The following is a 16,348-nucleotide window of genomic DNA, read 5'->3' as shown; positions in this document are numbered from 1 at the left end:
CAGTGTATTCTCCAAATGTCTGCATGCATTTTAGAATTCATAGTAAATTGCAACAATAAGAAAGCATATTGTTTTTGTTGACCAGTAGAAAAAAATCAAGTCTAAAAATGAAAGGAGGGACTTCCCTGGCGGTCCAGGGGTTAGGACTCCACGCTTCCACCGCGGGGGGGCACAGGTTCGACCCCTGGTCGGGGCACTGAGGTCCGCAAGCCTCACGGTACAGCCACAAAAACCAAGGGGATTATCCCTGTACCCGCCTCACCTTTTGTCTCAAAAAGGTGTTGGGAACTTGAATAGGCCACAACGGTTGGTGCCTCTTCCTACGCAGGTGATGGACCTCAAAGGCCAGATGATCTACATGGTGGAGTCCAGCGCCATCCTGTTCCTGGGCTCGCCCTGCGTGGACAGACTGGAGGACTTCACGGGCCGGGGGCTCTACCTCTCGGACATCCCCATCCACAACGCACTGCGGGACGTGGTCCTGATCGGAGAGCAGGCCAGGGCGCAGGACGGCCTGAAGAAGAGGCTGGGCAAGCTCAAGGCCACGCTGGAGCAGGCCCACCAGGCCCTGGAGGAGGAGAAGCGGAAGACGGTGGACCTCCTGTGCTCCATCTTCCCCTGCGAGGTGGCGCAGCAGCTGTGGCAGGGCCGGGCCGTGCAGGCCAAGCGGTTTGGCGACGTCACCATGCTCTTCTCGGACATCGTGGGCTTCACGGCCATCTGCTCTCAGTGCTCCCCGCTGCAGGTCATCACCATGCTTAACGCGCTCTACACCCGCTTCGACCGGCAGTGCGGGGAGCTGGACGTCTACAAGGTAGGGGCCTGCGGGGGGGCAGGGCGAGGCCAGGGGCCCCGGCCCGGGAGCAGGCGGCGTGCCTCGGCCGTGCGCGTGGCCTCCGGCCCGAAAGGGCTCCGAAGCCGCGCATTCCAGAAAGGACGAGCTTGTGCCAAAGAACAAGCACAGAGTGCAGGGGTGACAGAGCGAGGGGGCGGGCCTCGGACCCTCAGAGAGGGGAAGTTTAAAGGACAGTGAGCCTGGGCTTCCCTGGTGGCGCAGTGGTTGGGAGTCCGCCTGCCGATGCAGGGGACACGGGTTCGTGCCCCAGTCCGGGAAGATCCCACATGCCGCAGAGCGGCTGGGCCCGTGAGCCATGGCTGCTGGGCGTGCGTGTCCGGAGCCTGTGCTCCGCAACGGGAGAGGCCACAACAGTGAGAGGCCCGCGTACCGCAAAAAAAAAAAAAAAAGACAGTGAGCCTGAGACTCGACTGTGAGACCCAAGATGAACTGTTAAGGTGAGATATTTCAAGGTCAGCCTTGCACAGGGAGGACGTATCCTTTCTGTCTGCAGAAGGAAAGAAGCACGAGGACTGCACAAATTGTCTTCGAACGGATTCATTCAGTACAGGGTAACGGGATCCTTTTCACAGCCGGGGAAGAGAAACCCAAGTCAGCGGCTTAGGGGGGTTACTGTACCCAGGCCGAGGGCAGAAGGAGGGCTGTCTTCCAATCTCCTTTACTGCCTTATTGGCTTTGTAAGCAGAGAAAGTTAAATAACCTTTCTCATTTCTGAAACAGAGGATATAATACCCACCCACAGAGTTTATATGCATGAATAACATGCATTATGTCCCGTAATCTTCGTGAACACGACTGTTACAAAGATTACGGTAAAAAAAATAATCTGTCCTTCATCAGCCAGCAGGCACTGAGTGCCGACAGGGTAGCAGCCATCATTCTAGGCTCCGAGGCTGCACGGAGATTGTCCCTGAAACATAATAAACTATTTTTTAAATGTAACTTTTGTTACTAAGAGAACCAATGAAGACACTTTGTGTTCAGCTTATTTCTTTAGAAGTAAAACATATTTTCTTGCTGATTTAAAGTATTTTACGTTGTCCTAAATACTGGCATAAGGAATAAAGCATGCTTCTCATTTATGTGGCTTGAATCATCTTTTAATTTGCCACGTAAAATTCTGGCATTTCAGAGCTTAATGCAACATGAAAACAAATAAATGATTAAAGAGGAAACAAAAATGATTTATGGGACTCTATAAGCCCCTCCTTTGTTCCAATCTAGATGCTCGAGTCAAACTTGCCTTTTAAAAAATTTGTAACAGGAAATTCCAGACAGAGCTATGATTCCCTTAGGAAAAAAGAGGTCCATGCATAATTACAGATAAAATGATTGGCTTCACTTAGGTTGAGCCTCATGGCCCCTTGTGGAATTCACTGTATTTATTTGTAGACAGTTTATGCCTTGAGAATATCTCCTCTCAGAACTGGGAGGCCTCCCTGTCTTCTGCAAACTGCTGTGACTGCTCGCAGAAGCTGCCCGCTGCTGCGCGGTTCGCCCTGTTGAAACTTTAAAATATGGGTCATTCTCCCCAGTGGTCAGAGTCTTGTACCTCACGATGAGGGTGCGGGCGCAGAGACCCCTGGGGGCCCAGCCGCAGCCCCAGCCAGAGAGCCTGCATCCTCGTTTCACCGGCTCTTCATGCCGACTCCACGTGGAAACACCTGGAGATGCTGTGAACAAACGGGGGAGGGTCCTCACCTCGGAATAACCTTAAGATATAGAAAGTGTTCATCAGGGGCTGACCTGTGCCCGTGGTGGCTTCCAAGGAACAGTCAGGCTTGTTTATTCCAGGACCCGGCTGGACCAGGACTTCATTCAGTTACATTTGCTTTCTGTCTCAATCTCTCGGTCATTTTCTGCTTATTTGAGTGTGTATTTGTCTGTTGTTTCAGCACATCCTTACTGGTCCTCCAGCGTTGGCCAGCGTGGGAGGGGGTACAGTCCCTGTGAAAAGAGTCCACGGCAGGGGGCGGGCAGAGGAGGGACACACAGAGACGCACAGGGCAGATTCCCTGTGACACTGGGGACGCGATACCACTCTCACCTCTGCAGGGGCTGCAGCAGCACAGAGGACAGCACCCAACACCCAGTAGGGGCGAGGGTGCCCTTCTCCTACTTAGTAACACTTCCTGAGCCCTGTGACAGGTGAGCCGTTAGCCTGAGCGCTTCTCTGCCTGTAGTGCTGAGGAGATGCTCTCGGGATGCCTGGCCGCCGGGCTGTGTCCTTGGTGAACAGCCTGGGCCCCAGTGATGGAGGAGCTGATGAGACAGACTCCGAGAGCTTGTGTCCTACTGGGAGAAAAGCCAACAAACGGGCATAACTCCAACAGCATCCCTGTTGGTGTGTTCTCCTGGTAGGAAATGGAGCAGGTACGGGCCGTGGGCGGGATCGGGCTTCCTCGCCAGGTGGGTGTCAGCAGGGCCCGAGGAGACCAGGGACACGCCAGGTGGCCACCGGCAGGAAGACTGTTCCAGACCAAGGAGTAGCAAGTGTTTGGTATGTTTGAGGGGAAACAGGTGGCCGCTGGCTTGGAACACAGTGCCCAAGAGGGAGAGTTAGGAGATGGATTGGGGGCAGCAGAAAGGCAGGGCAAGAACTTGGGGGGCATGTTAAGGGCCCCGGCATTTATTCTGCATGAAATAGGGAGTCACTGAAATTTGTCCCCGTTCTCTTCTCCTCTCTCGTCTCCGTCCCCCTAGATTGGAAGCTCTGGATCAGAACAGTGATATGATCTGATAAGTTACAATTAATATTTAGAGGAGAAAAATGTACCTATTACAAATTGGTGGCTTACTTGTGGATTTAAGGTAACCATTAGCTTTCTGTACTCAGGGTCACCGACAGATAAAAATCACGCGTAGCAACAGCAATCATGACAATGATAGTAATGTACATGAAATTTACAGAAGAGCCTGATTTCCAATAGCTTCCAGTCACCATTGTCTGCCTCTGGGCTTGACACCTTGGTTTCTACACTTTGCGATTAGCGTTGCTATGACAACCCCAAATGTCCTTTTGAAAAGCTAAAATGACAGTTTTAACCAGGCACATCCTTAATAAATTCATAGGGCCTTGACTCAGTAGTGACTTTGTTCAGAACACTGTATTTTACGCTGAGAGGGTATAAAATCACCCCGTATCTTAAACAGTTTAGTATAAACCCAAAGTACGTCATTTGCTTCTACAAAGCCCTTTCACGTGGTGGGGAAAGAAGGAGGCGAGTCAGTGGCGATCCTGGGAGTAGAAGCCCTCCCGAAACTGTGTTCACAGCGCGGCACTGCCGCTCACCTTGTGCGTTTCCTGGGAAGCAAAGCCTTTTCCAAGAGTCTGTGATTTGCTCTGATGTTCCATGGGCCCTGAGCGCTCAGGTGTCTGCTGCATGATTCTTAATTTCTGCTCTATGATATGCCCTGTGGTGCTTCCTCAGCTTCTGCTTGTAACGTGGAGAATCTTGTGCGTAGGTGGAGACCATCGGTGATGCATACTGTGTGGCTGGGGGCTTGCACAAAGAGAGCGACACCCACGCTGTTCGGATCGCACTGATGGCCCTGAAGATGATGGAGCTGTCTGATGAAGTGGTGTCTCCCCACGGAGAGCCCATCAAGGTGAGGCGTATCACGTCCTGGCCAGGAGATGTCAGGACAGTAAATGCTGATTAGTTAGATCCCAACAGAATGGTGCATCCCTCAGGGTTTAGTGGCAGAGAGCGAATCTCCTCTTGCTTTACTACGCGGTGTTAAATGGCTTACAGGTCACTTAGAGACCAAAGACGCCATCCATGGCTTGAGCTTTGAAAACATGGTTCCCAAACCTGCACTTCAGAACCACAGCTTCCTCCGTGACCTGGAAGCTGGTTCCAGAACCACACAGCCACAGCCAGGCAGGGAACCACTGTGCTCGGAAAGCAGCTGTGTCCACTGCTGGCTGCAGAAGAAAGTTGCAGCTACTGTAATTGCATCAGCAACGTGGAAATACCGCATCACGACTCTTCCAAAACGAATGACTGGCCACTGGGCTCCCTGCTAAGCAGGGGAGAGAAAACACAAAGGCTTCCCCAACCGTGCTCACACCGGGAGCGCAGGCAGAAATGCAGGTTTCCAGAGCTCAGGCAAGGGCTTCCGATTCACCACACCTAAGTACATCTAGAACCTTCAAGGGACTTTGGAAAATGGAATGTTTAGTTTTTTGAGCCCTGCAGGGGAGGAATTACACGAGAATGAAGTGGGCTGCTAACCCACCAATATTTTCCAGGACACATAAAATTCCAAAATTTCTAGACGAGCCATATCCCAGAACAATAATGTCTTATAGCAGATGAGAAAATAAAATTAACATGCTAACCATTGATTTAATAGATAAAACGTGAGTGGAATATCCTTATTTGTCCCACTTGAAGTGAGTCTGCCATAGAACAGTCTCAGTTGATGACCTTCAGAAATGGGTCTTTGAAGTAATATGGAATCCTACGTGGCATGATATAAAATAGAGAGAGAAGGAGGAAAAAACTTGGAAGTTTAGCCAGGGCTTTCTGCACCGTTACTAGAAGCCGTATGCGTAAGCCTTCACAACTGTCTTCTAAGTCAACCCTCATCCCAGTTATATACCGATGTGTGACACACTTCCCTAAATTAGTGGCGTGAAACCACAGAGCTTTGATTTTGCACTGGTTCTGTGTGTCGGAATTTGGATGAGGCAAAGCAGGAATACCTCGTCCTTTCTCACAGCATCCGGCACCTCAGCGGTCGAGGGCGCGTCAGGTAGCTGGGATTACACCACTTGAACCAGAGCTTCCCTCGCCGGCCTGGTTCCCTGGGTGGGGCTGGCGGAGGGCGGGGCCCAGCTGGGACTGTCAGCCCAGGTGCTCACCTGTCACGCTCTGCTGGGGCAGCCTCAGGGCCGTCCCACTTCTTACGTAGGGGCCACGTCCCGGTGAACAGGTCTGCCTCCACTGCATGGCCTTTATGCCCTGGCCTGAGGAGATACACTGTGACACATCCATTTTGTCCTAATGGTCACAGCAACCCTAAGCCTGCCCACAGGGGAGAAGACTGAGACCCCAGGTTTCAATAGGAAGAGCGAGACATAATTTTCCACTGTGCTTTAAAAGTTTCACAGTATCTGACTTTTCCAGATGCTTAACTTCTATACTTTTTTAGAAGAGAATTATGTGTTTTTTTGTGTTTTGTTGTTGTTGTTTTGTCTTTTTTTGGTGAGGAAACTCATAGCATCAAAGTAAATGCTTAAAATATCCCGATTAATAATAAAACCAGTGATCTCCACATAAATGGATTTTGTAATAAGATGTGTATGTTTGGGGCAGGGGGGTTAGTGGCATGGGGGGTTTTTGATATTTGTAGAAATACACTTTTAGAGTTTCGCAATTGCAAGAATTATTTATAGCTAGTTTCAAAGATAATTACCTGGGTGATAATAGTTTAGCTTTACTGAGCTGTAAAGTCAGATGTTAAACCACCTTTTTCTTTGTATTGACCTGCAGTCCTAGGAAATACCTGACAGCCTTAGGGGCTACTCATGAAATATCACAGACGCAGAAGTGCAGAGTAGTTTTAGTAGAGAGAGAAGCACTAATGTGTATCACAGGAAGCAGATTGTGACTTAAACATCATCTTATTTAAAATCTGTATAACAACATTATGAGAAGGCATCCACAATTCACTGCTAGACAAGAGTAGTCGAGTCTCTCACGGATCCAGATTTGGAGTCATGTGTTTCTTACCCTCCTGCCCCACGGCATGGAATCACAGTGAAAGAATAGGAAATATTTCCCTTTTTTCTTTACAAACTCTGTTTTCTCCAGCGTGTCGTATGTACAAACCATCTATGCACTTATTCCTACCAACTTCCTCACTAACGTCCACCCACTGAGGCTTGGAAGACGGTGGGTGGGTGGACGCTATCTCATGATGGAGACCAGGGCCAGGCTGAGTCAGAAGGTGCAGAGTGAACTCCGACACAGGCTCTGGGAGCCTCCCTCCCAGCCCCAGAACCTGAGTGCAGAGGGGCTACATCAAAAGTGGCCCCAAAGGGGAGACTCCCCAGCAGGTTTCCACTGGGGGCGTGACGGGCCTGTTAAACTTTGGACCATTATTGTGCTTGTAAATTTGAAAAGTTCCCGTATAAGGAAGCTTTGGGGTTGAGAGTGAGATTCAGGGCTGGGGGAGGGGAGTTGGGGCACAGGGGAGGAAGCAGAGACACTGGCTTTGTCTGCGTTGTTTGGATGTTTACGAAGAGGAAATGTTTACGCATTTCCATATTAATTATGCAAAAGAAACAGTAAAACGCCATGGTAAACTTGTCGTATTAAAAGCTGTGACAGAGCGACAGAGAGGCATGGACATATATACACTACCAAACGTAAGGTAGATAGCTAGTGGGAAGCAGCTGCATAGCACAGAGAGATCAGCTGGGTGCTTTGTGACTGCCTGGAGGGGTGGGATGGGGAGGGTGGGAGGGAGGGAGACGCAGGAGGAAGGAGATATGGGAACATGTGTATATGTATGGCTGATTCACTTTGTTGTAAAGCAGAAACTAACACACCATTGAAAAGCAATTATACCCCAATAAAGATGTTAAAAAAAAAAAAAAAAAGCTAGAGTGACTAGGTACAAAGAGAGAAACTGATTTAACCAGAAGAGTGCCCAAAGTCAGTAAAAACTTCTAAAATTCTGCCTGATATTTGTAAGCAGAAGATAGCCTTTTGTCACCTTATTTTATGTGTCTACATTGTTCACTGTCATAGTGTTTACATATAGAACCGTAGTCTCCTAAGGAAGAAAAAGCCAGAATGTAACAGACATTTATGTTTTTCTGCTTAAAGTAAAACTTGGATGAAGAAGGAACTTTAAAAAGAATCCAACCCTGCATTTTTTAGGTGAGGAAAGAGTACAAGGGAGATTTGGAGATTTAGAGAGTCAGACTACCAGGTGCAGAGAAGAAACCAGTGGTCCCAGAGGGAAGCGGGTGGAGGGAGGGGAACGTGGGAGTGAGGGTTAGATGTACAGACAACTGGGTGTGAAATAAGTAAGTTACGAGGATGTCATGGACCGCACAGCGAGTACAGTTATTTTATGACAACTCTGCGGGGAGTGTAATCTATAAAATATGGAATAACTGTGTTGTGCGCCTGAAACTAATATAATATTGTAGGTCAGAGCACCAGCTATCAGCACAATTTTGGTTTCTAATACAAATATCCTGATTCATGATGTAGGGCTTCTGTTTGAAAATTTTGCAGAATTCATGATTTGACATGTTATAAGCCAATGATTCTCAGAAGTTTCTAGAAGAGATCTGAAATTAGCTGTAAAACTAGGGAGATCTGGAGTCTTCTGGATTCTAAAGGACATCTAAGTCACTGAGTACTTGGCCTCTGTGTACAATACGCACATCTAATAAAACTTGTTTCAAATGGTCAGCTAAACATAGAACTGAAAGTAACGTGCAGGGTATCTGACTGTCATTTGAAACATCCCCCCTTTAACTTGCTTCGTTGCAGCAGTAATTTAAAATCTGTACCTCCTCTGAGATCGGCCGGTATTGGAGCTTCCGGAAGATCCCACTTTAAAACATTGTCTTAACTGCTCTCCAGATCATTGATAGCTTTCAGGGTGCCTCAGCGTTTACCTCAGCCTATCCTGATGCGGCAGGACTCTCTGGTTTTCCTCGGGTCCAGATGTTTTTGACTGACGTGTGTGTCGTCACTGTGACGCAGGCGTCAGCAATGCCAGCTTTCCGCTTCCTCCGTCATTTTCTGCCTAAATATTACAATTCTCTTTCTGCACCCGGTCATTTGAGTAGTGAGGTAGTGTTTGGCACAAAGGCCCTTTTAAAGCAAAACACCTAAAAACCCGCCCTCTGCATCCTGAGCACTGGCTTCTTGGCCCCCTCCGACCGTGTTGGGAAACAACTTCTGGGCGCCGGAAGTCAGGTCTCTCTCACCGACGGACAGAGCAGGTTCACGTCAACAGTCCACGGGCACTTTGGTCACCATGGTGACTGTGGTCCGTTCGTGGGGGGCTTCGATTCAGATGCGGAGGACAGTTGAGATAAGGGATGCTCTGTGAGCAGCGTGAAGAGGCGGGGCTGAGGAGGTGGCGAGGAGAGGGGATGGGCTGCAGGCTTGGAGGAAGGAGGGCTTGTGGGCAGAGCCAGGAGCCCGGTGGTTTGGACAGGCACGCAGCCGGCGCTGGCTAGCAGCAGTGTTCACCCATGACCGGAACGTTGCATTGCTCTCGCTTTCAGATGCGCATTGGACTGCATTCTGGGTCGGTTTTTGCCGGAGTAGTCGGAGTTAAGATGCCCCGTTACTGCCTTTTTGGAAATAACGTCACCTTGGCTAACAAGTTCGAGTCCTGCAGTGTCCCCCGGAAAATCAACGTCAGCCCTACCACCTACAGGTATGGATCCCGTTCAGTGCCTGGAGTCTATTTTCATTCATACGCAGTCGTCGTGTTTGTCTATTGGTTTGTTTCATTCTTCATAACTTGTTCTTGCTTAGATCATCTTAAAGGAAGAGAAAAGCCGTAACTTGTATCATCCTCACTTTAACTTTTTTTTTTTAAACTGCGCGTCAGCCTGATGGGAACTTTGATCTCCAGCCCGACCCATGATTCTCCACTGAGAATCTCCACTCGTAAGCTCTGACCTGTATTTCTGCTCGGGTGACTAATTGGCCCATTACAGGCAATGTGATCCTATTAGAACAGCTGATTCCCCCCCCACCCCGAAGACACCCACTTCCCACCGGCCAAGCTCCATCAGTCTCCTGACTGGGTGGTAGAGAGCCACCGTGCACCTGGTTCCTGGGACCAGCACCCTGGCATGCCCTCACCTTCCCCGTGCGTGCCCCGCCCCCGCTGCAGATGAGTGTGCTGCACGCAGCGCTACTCACACCCAGGCTCCCCTCCACGTGGTACCCATGTTCTCTTCGTGAAGCACAGGCCAGATCCGTCCCCCGGCCTTACAAGCCGGAACAAAATTAAACGTGCAACCACGGACTCACGTGTTCCCTCTGACCAGAGTCCCGCCAGACCCTGCCGCCAAGGTTTCTTCCACTCCCTCCTTATTTCATGGATCTCCCGCAGCCCGGCCTCATTTTTATGCGTCGCGCTCGCCAAACCGATTCCTGAATGGGGGACGCGTGCTTTGCGTTTTTCTCCCGGGTCATCCCCTGCTTTCCTCCTTCGCCCATCAGACCTTAAGGCAGAGGCCGCGTCTTCACAGACACATTCCTCACCCGCCCTGGGCACACCCTCAGGTGCTCATCTCAGCTCATCCTGTGTTCCTTAAGATCAGGGCAAGTGGAGATTCTATGAGAAGTTATACAAATATGAAAGGTAATTATTTCTTTGCAGAGCTTTATTGATAGTACACTGAATTCAGGGATGGCGTTTCCCAATACAATAATATTAGGAAGTGTTAACTTCCTTGATATATTTATGAAGCACATGTAACTTTAGGACACAGACTGCATACGCACAACCAAAACTATCCATTTCCTTCAAACTTCCACTTCCAGATTCTGATCAGTAATTTAGAATGTAATGGCAATTAGACATTCCTTTCTTTTAAATGTCATGAGGAGTTTTCTTCTAGGGGACAGTTCCCGCATTTTTGTTTGTTTTTACTGAAGTGCAGAGAACGCAGACACTAGGTTCAATATCGTTTGAGTTTGGGGTCAGTGGATTAAAGGGAGGGTTGCGTGCAGTGATGCAGGATCATTAAAGACAAAACTGGCAGGTGCCCCGTGCGGGCGGGAAAGTTGACCAGTGGCACAGAAGCAGGACTTGAAGTCCACCAGGGAACAAGGAGAACAAGGGATTATGGGACGATGACCGAATTAGGAGAGTTGGTGCAGCTGCTTGCAGGAAACCGCATCCGGTCAGGAGGGTAAAGAAAACCTCCCTCCACATGTGAGCATCTGCCCTGGGACTGTGGCTACTATTCTTGGATCTTACGCAAGCTTTCTTCTAAATGGTTTTATTTTTCCAACCTGTTTTCCTTACAGATTTGGATCTTTTTAAAAAGATGATTTAATGAACAAAACATCTGTAAGTCTCTTTAAAAAGCATGGGATTTGTAGGCAGAAGACATGTCCGACAGCACAGGGCTTACCAGATGTGCGATCTGGAGTGAGGCTCTTCATACATTCAAGTGATTTGCTTTAAAGCCACTTCTGAATGCTCCAGATAGAAGAATAAAACCAGAGGAAAATAGATTCCACCCGTTCCCTTTTACAACTTGCCTTCAATCCACTCAATACTATGTTTTTGAGATTTTTTTCTTGATGAAATATAAATCCAGTTCATAAAAATCTGGTTCATTTATTTACAGTATTCCTAACGCAGTGGTGTGCTGGTAAACCAGCCTGCGGAGTGAAGTGGATACTCCCTGACTTCTAGCTTTTACCAGTTTTTAAGGTGTAAATACTATCACCGTGGCAGGTTTCAGGCTACCGATGGTTTAACTGGCTTGCAGAATTCCAGAGTGTTTAACAGCTGTTTCTCACAAGCTGGTACGAGATAAATCTAGCATGTCCCCATATGTGCATGTGACACAATATGTATTCTAGAGTATAAATAAGCCAGTCTGTCTTCTATCCATGGGTAATTAGAGGATTGCCAGTTTTTCATTATTACACAACGTGATTTGATAAATATTCTTAAACATATGTGTCTAGATAATATACCTACGAATGGTATTCCCAGATCGTGGGCTATACCCAGTTTCGGCTTTACTAAGCATCCGTTAGCTGTCCAGATTGGTTTCACCAATCTATTGGTATATATTGGTAATATGTACCGATAGCATCCACGGTGTCTGAAGGTTTCTGTGTCCCAGTGACTGATATTATCAGACTGATTGTTGCCAATATGACGGGTGTTATGTGAGTTTAATTAATCTTGTTCAATTTATTTAATCTTCACAGCTGTCTTAAGAGACATGTATTATTTTAATCCCCATTTGAAAGGCTAGAAATCTGACATCTTTGCTGTTATTCAAACCTACATCTACCAGACTTTGAAGCTTATACTTTCAATTGTGTGGAATTCTGTAATTTTTCATTATAGATTACCAAATACTATGCCTTAAAAAATAATAGGTACTCAAAATATTTACAAATCCATGACTAAAACATCATTTCATTAGTCTTATGATTTTGCAGGCTACATATTTATTGGTGCACTGATAAAAATTAGTTGATTGAACACTCCCATGTATTCTGCTTGAGGTCTGTGATCCTCGAGACCTGCACCTCTGTACAGCGGTTTCCTCAGCACACAGAGGGGCGTCAGCGTCCCCAAGTCTCGTGCAGCATCGTCACTCTTTTCACTGCAGACTGGGGAGTGGAAGGGGAGATACGAGGAGAGATTTTCTGCAGAAGCTGGTTTACAGCCAGTTTCCATCCACGGCCTGAATAATAGATCAGAGAGATGCTTATTAAGTTTGCATTTGACAGAAAGCTAGGGAAGCAAGTGGGAAGAGGAGACAGTAACTTAATCAAAATGATTAGAGTTTCCAATGAGTTTATCATCATGGACAAATGCAGCAAATAATAAAAGCCTGTAGAACATCTGAATTTAAGGTGAAATTTAATTCTTAAGAATTTAAGAAGAAAATATATTGCAAATATCAGATAGTAAGTAGAGTGTCGATATATACAACTAAATCTCACTTTAGTCCTACTAACCTAGAGTTCATAAACATGCTATTGCGTGATCCCAAAGTTACTCTCACATTTTATATGTAGATATATATCTTATATAGCATTTTCTTTCACAAGGTCTTGCCCAAGCTTACTTCTCAGTAATATTTAGAAAATGAATGGACAATGTCTTATCTCTTTCCACTCCTCCAGTTCTATAACATTATTTTCATGTATTTTTTGCTATTATTAGACTTTTTGCATTGTTTGGGTTTTGTTTGCTCACTGCTGCGAATTGCACTGTTCTGTAGATTATAGATGATACCTTTACAAGACTATTTGATAGTTATCTTTCCCAATATGAGTGAACTACATTATTTGGTAGGGCTTTCTGTTACTGTGCATTGACTCCTTGCCGTTCTTCTGTGAAGATGCTTATGAACATCATTAGGATTTTTCCTGTCAGTGACACTGAAGATGGCTGGTTTATAAATATTCTTAGGAATGTTCCTTTAGTTATGTCACCTTTTCTTGACTAGACAGTTACATCAGTCTTAAGTTTTATGATTAATATTTGTGTTTCAATATTTCCAGATTACTCAAAGACTGTCCTGGTTTTGTGTTTACACCTCGATCAAGGGAGGAACTCCCACCAAACTTTCCTAGTGACATTCCTGGAATCTGTCATTTTCTGGAAGCTTATCAACAAGGAACAACTTCAAAGCCATGGTTCCAGAAGAAAGATGTTGAGGAAGCCAATGCCAATTTTTTAGGCAAAGCATCGGGAATAGATTAGCCAAATACACACCCAATTGTTAGTCTCTGGGTTTGAGTCCTTGGAGCGTGTGTGGACCTTCTGAGAGCACACTGAGATGGCAGCGAGCTCAGGAGCGGGTGGTAACATTTTGGGAGCTATGTCACCACCTGCTTTTCCTTCCACTTAACATGACAAAAATGTATTCACCTCAATGTTCAACTCTTCAGTGAAAAAGAAAGAGAGAGGAGAGAGAAAGAAAGAAGGAAAGAAGGAAGCCTCAAAAAGTGACTTTGGGGGAGTATTTCTGATATATAAGAATAGCTTATAACCTATACTCAGAACTGAGCACCTTGTTCATATATCGGGCGATTGTAGTGACCTGTACAGCCTGGTGGAGTCGCCTGCCTTCTGCCCTGGCCAAACACCCTGGTTATCAAAGCGCTTCTCGTAGTGTTGGTTGCCTTAAAAACGCTTCTTGAATAGAAACCATAGTCTTCGATACCCCAAACTCCTTGAACCTTTCAAGTCTGCATTTTGTTACATTTCTTCATTTAACTGTTAGCATACATAACAAAACAGATTGAGGCTTCTTCTGTTGCACTTTTTTCTTTTTCTTTTTTTTAGAGAAAATAAGCCATTATGGGTTAGATGCAATATGAATCTAAAGTAGTTCTTCTGTAAATATCAAAGATGATTTTATAAAAATATTCTCCACAACGTAATGTGTCGTAACAATAAATATCTCCTTTTTTGACATTTTAAAAAGTCTATATATGGGAAAGGCTATTTTAATTCATAAGAGCAATTTCATTTCTATTAATTCATTTTTGTGTCATAACCTTCAGGATAAAAGAGGGTTACAGCCTACATTAAAATGCAATAATATTATTCTAATTTACTTTACCCAGAAGCAACATGGAGTAAAGGCAGCATTCAGGGAATGAATCATAACGTACAGCAGTAATTTGGACCTATTTCAGCAGACGCCCTCCATTGCCAGGCTGAGCCGTATTAAAGTTCCATCAGGAAAATCTGAAGTTCAGAAGTGGGAAATAAGACTTGTTCTTTTTGCTGATAGCTTACTTTTTAAGTGTTTGTATTCAACACTTTGGTGTGTATATATGTCCTTGGAACCATCAGGACTCTTTGTCTTAAGTACACATCTGTGAATTTTTTATTCTAGTGAAATTAATTCAATGATATTTTTAAAGAGGATGTTAATATGGATGAAGAAAATTATGCTGTGATTTCATTGTAGAAATTTCAAAACATTTTTCTGGAAAGTGAACTTTTAATAATGTTAGTCTAAGATCTCTGGTGAACTAAGTAACGTGCAGAGTTTGGTTGGAGATAAGGATCTGATTTTAAAAAGAACGCAACTTCGAAGCAAGAGAAAGCTGAACATTACAGTGTTTAAATCAGTATTAGCAGAGCTGTAGATACACTGAACTCTTATTTGGGGATCTGAGGGGTAAGTCAGCTGGAATTTTTAACAGTTCTCTCCACTAGCCCCCAGGCCAGTCCATGGTGACCTCGGGAATAAAGGCCATTACTGGCTGGCCTCTAGCATCCCTGGCGTATTACTATACATATCACAATAATTATTATTTACTCAGTGATGCTCCAGTGTCTCGAGGTACTGAGCAGGGCTCATTAAATACCAATCCTATCATTGGAGAGTATCACAGGCCTCGGGAAAACATAGTCTCACAATTATATGAAGTTAATAAAAGTATTTAAAAGGAAAGTAAAGACTTAAATACATTTTTCTTTCTGGAAATGAGCCCTTATTACAGGGAAAATATTAGGAATTAAGGGAAATTGAAAAGCATAAAATAATGTGTCTTATTTATCACCTATTTAAGCAGACCCAAATTTGCTAATAATTTATGTTCCAAAAGTTGTAAATTAATTAGAATTCAAAAAATATTTTCTCTCTGTGTGTGTGTAAACACACACACACACACAGAACCAATGGAGGAAAATGTGGACAATCTGGGCAAAAGCTCCATGGGAATTCCTTGTACTATTCCTGCAACCTTTCCATAAGTTTGATATTTTATCCAAATAAAAAGTTACCAAAAATGTATTTTCTCGAAAACATTAAGTCATCTGTGATAGATTCCCCAGACCAGCCTGCAAAGGCTCGTTAACTATGGGATACCTCAGAGCCCTTCAGCAAGATGGACATACAACATCTCCATGATGGAATGCACTCAAAATCTGCAACTTGGATGCTGAAAACTTTAAGGAATCCCTTTTCCATCTCTGTCTGATCCACTTTGGCGGGTGGAGGTGAGGGAGACGTATTCATGGCCAGACCACTGAGGGTAGGCAGGGACGGAGCCAGAGGGTATGTTCGCAAGGAAAGTGAGGGACCCGGACGGGGGCCTGAGGCTGGCGTGGGGTTGAGGATGCAGAAAAGGATGGACACAGAGGGTCTCTGACAGGGTTGGGAGCCAAGGGTTCCGAATCTTACTGCCAAGTGAACTGTCCTAAAATGTATATAATGTGGGTCCCAAGCCACCGGTTCCTCCTAAGAACGCCAGGAGCTGCTCTTCAGGTTCTGTTGTTTCCGTGACTTCTTGGGTGGGAAGGGCTGTTGCAGCGTTCTACTGGCCTGTCCTCCAAATCCCTCCTCCCTGACGTTGCCAGTCCCTCCGGGGCAGCTATGGTGAGGCACAGAGCAGGCTGCTTGGCCGGGGCCGGTGGGCTAGCAAGGAGGAGTGACCTGGGGAGTGGCTGGGGGCAGACTCGCCCTCGCCCCGCGAGCGCCACCTGCGAAGCCCCAGCGATGCCTAAGGCTGCGTGAGGCTGGAAAGCCACGCCCAATGAGCCGCTGGATGCTTGTGGCTGTAAATGGTGGGCTTTACCTGGATAGTCGTCATTCCTCAGTGGAAGGGACTCTACAGGACACGGCCCTTCCCCGAACCACAGAACATAAAGAACTGTCGTGCCTGCTGGTGGGCTTGGGCGCGTTTCCCCGTGGAGCCGGCTGCGTGGGAACAAGAGAAGTGAAGGCCGGTTTGCAGGGTGAAGGATGCGGTGTGCCACACGTGACACACG

At 46.3% G+C, this 16,348-nt stretch overlaps 1 protein-coding gene across 2 annotated transcripts in view; it reads left to right on the top strand.

Moving 5' to 3' along the window:
* GUCY1A1 (guanylate cyclase 1 soluble subunit alpha 1) overlaps window positions 1–15,990 on the top strand; it is a 60,180-nt gene extending 44,190 nt beyond the window's left edge. For both annotated transcript variants that reach the window (XM_082838527.1, XM_082838526.1), the window contains 4 exons: window positions 329–814; window positions 4,322–4,465; window positions 9,123–9,277; window positions 13,120–15,990. In XM_082838527.1, coding sequence (XP_082694653.1) covers window positions 329–814; window positions 4,322–4,465; window positions 9,123–9,277; window positions 13,120–13,321 — 987 coding nt within the window. In that variant the 3' untranslated portion in view covers window positions 13,322–15,990. The remainder of the gene's footprint in view (window positions 1–328; window positions 815–4,321; window positions 4,466–9,122; window positions 9,278–13,119) is intronic.
* The last annotated feature ends 358 nt before the right edge of the window (window positions 15,991–16,348 follow it).

This window comes from Leucopleurus acutus (assembly GCF_964270905.1).
Source record: "Leucopleurus acutus genome assembly, chromosome: 4".
NCBI lineage: Eukaryota > Metazoa > Chordata > Mammalia > Artiodactyla > Delphinidae > Leucopleurus > Leucopleurus acutus.
Note: the sequence above shows the minus strand (reverse complement) of the source record. Positions and strands in the feature narration are given on the sequence as shown.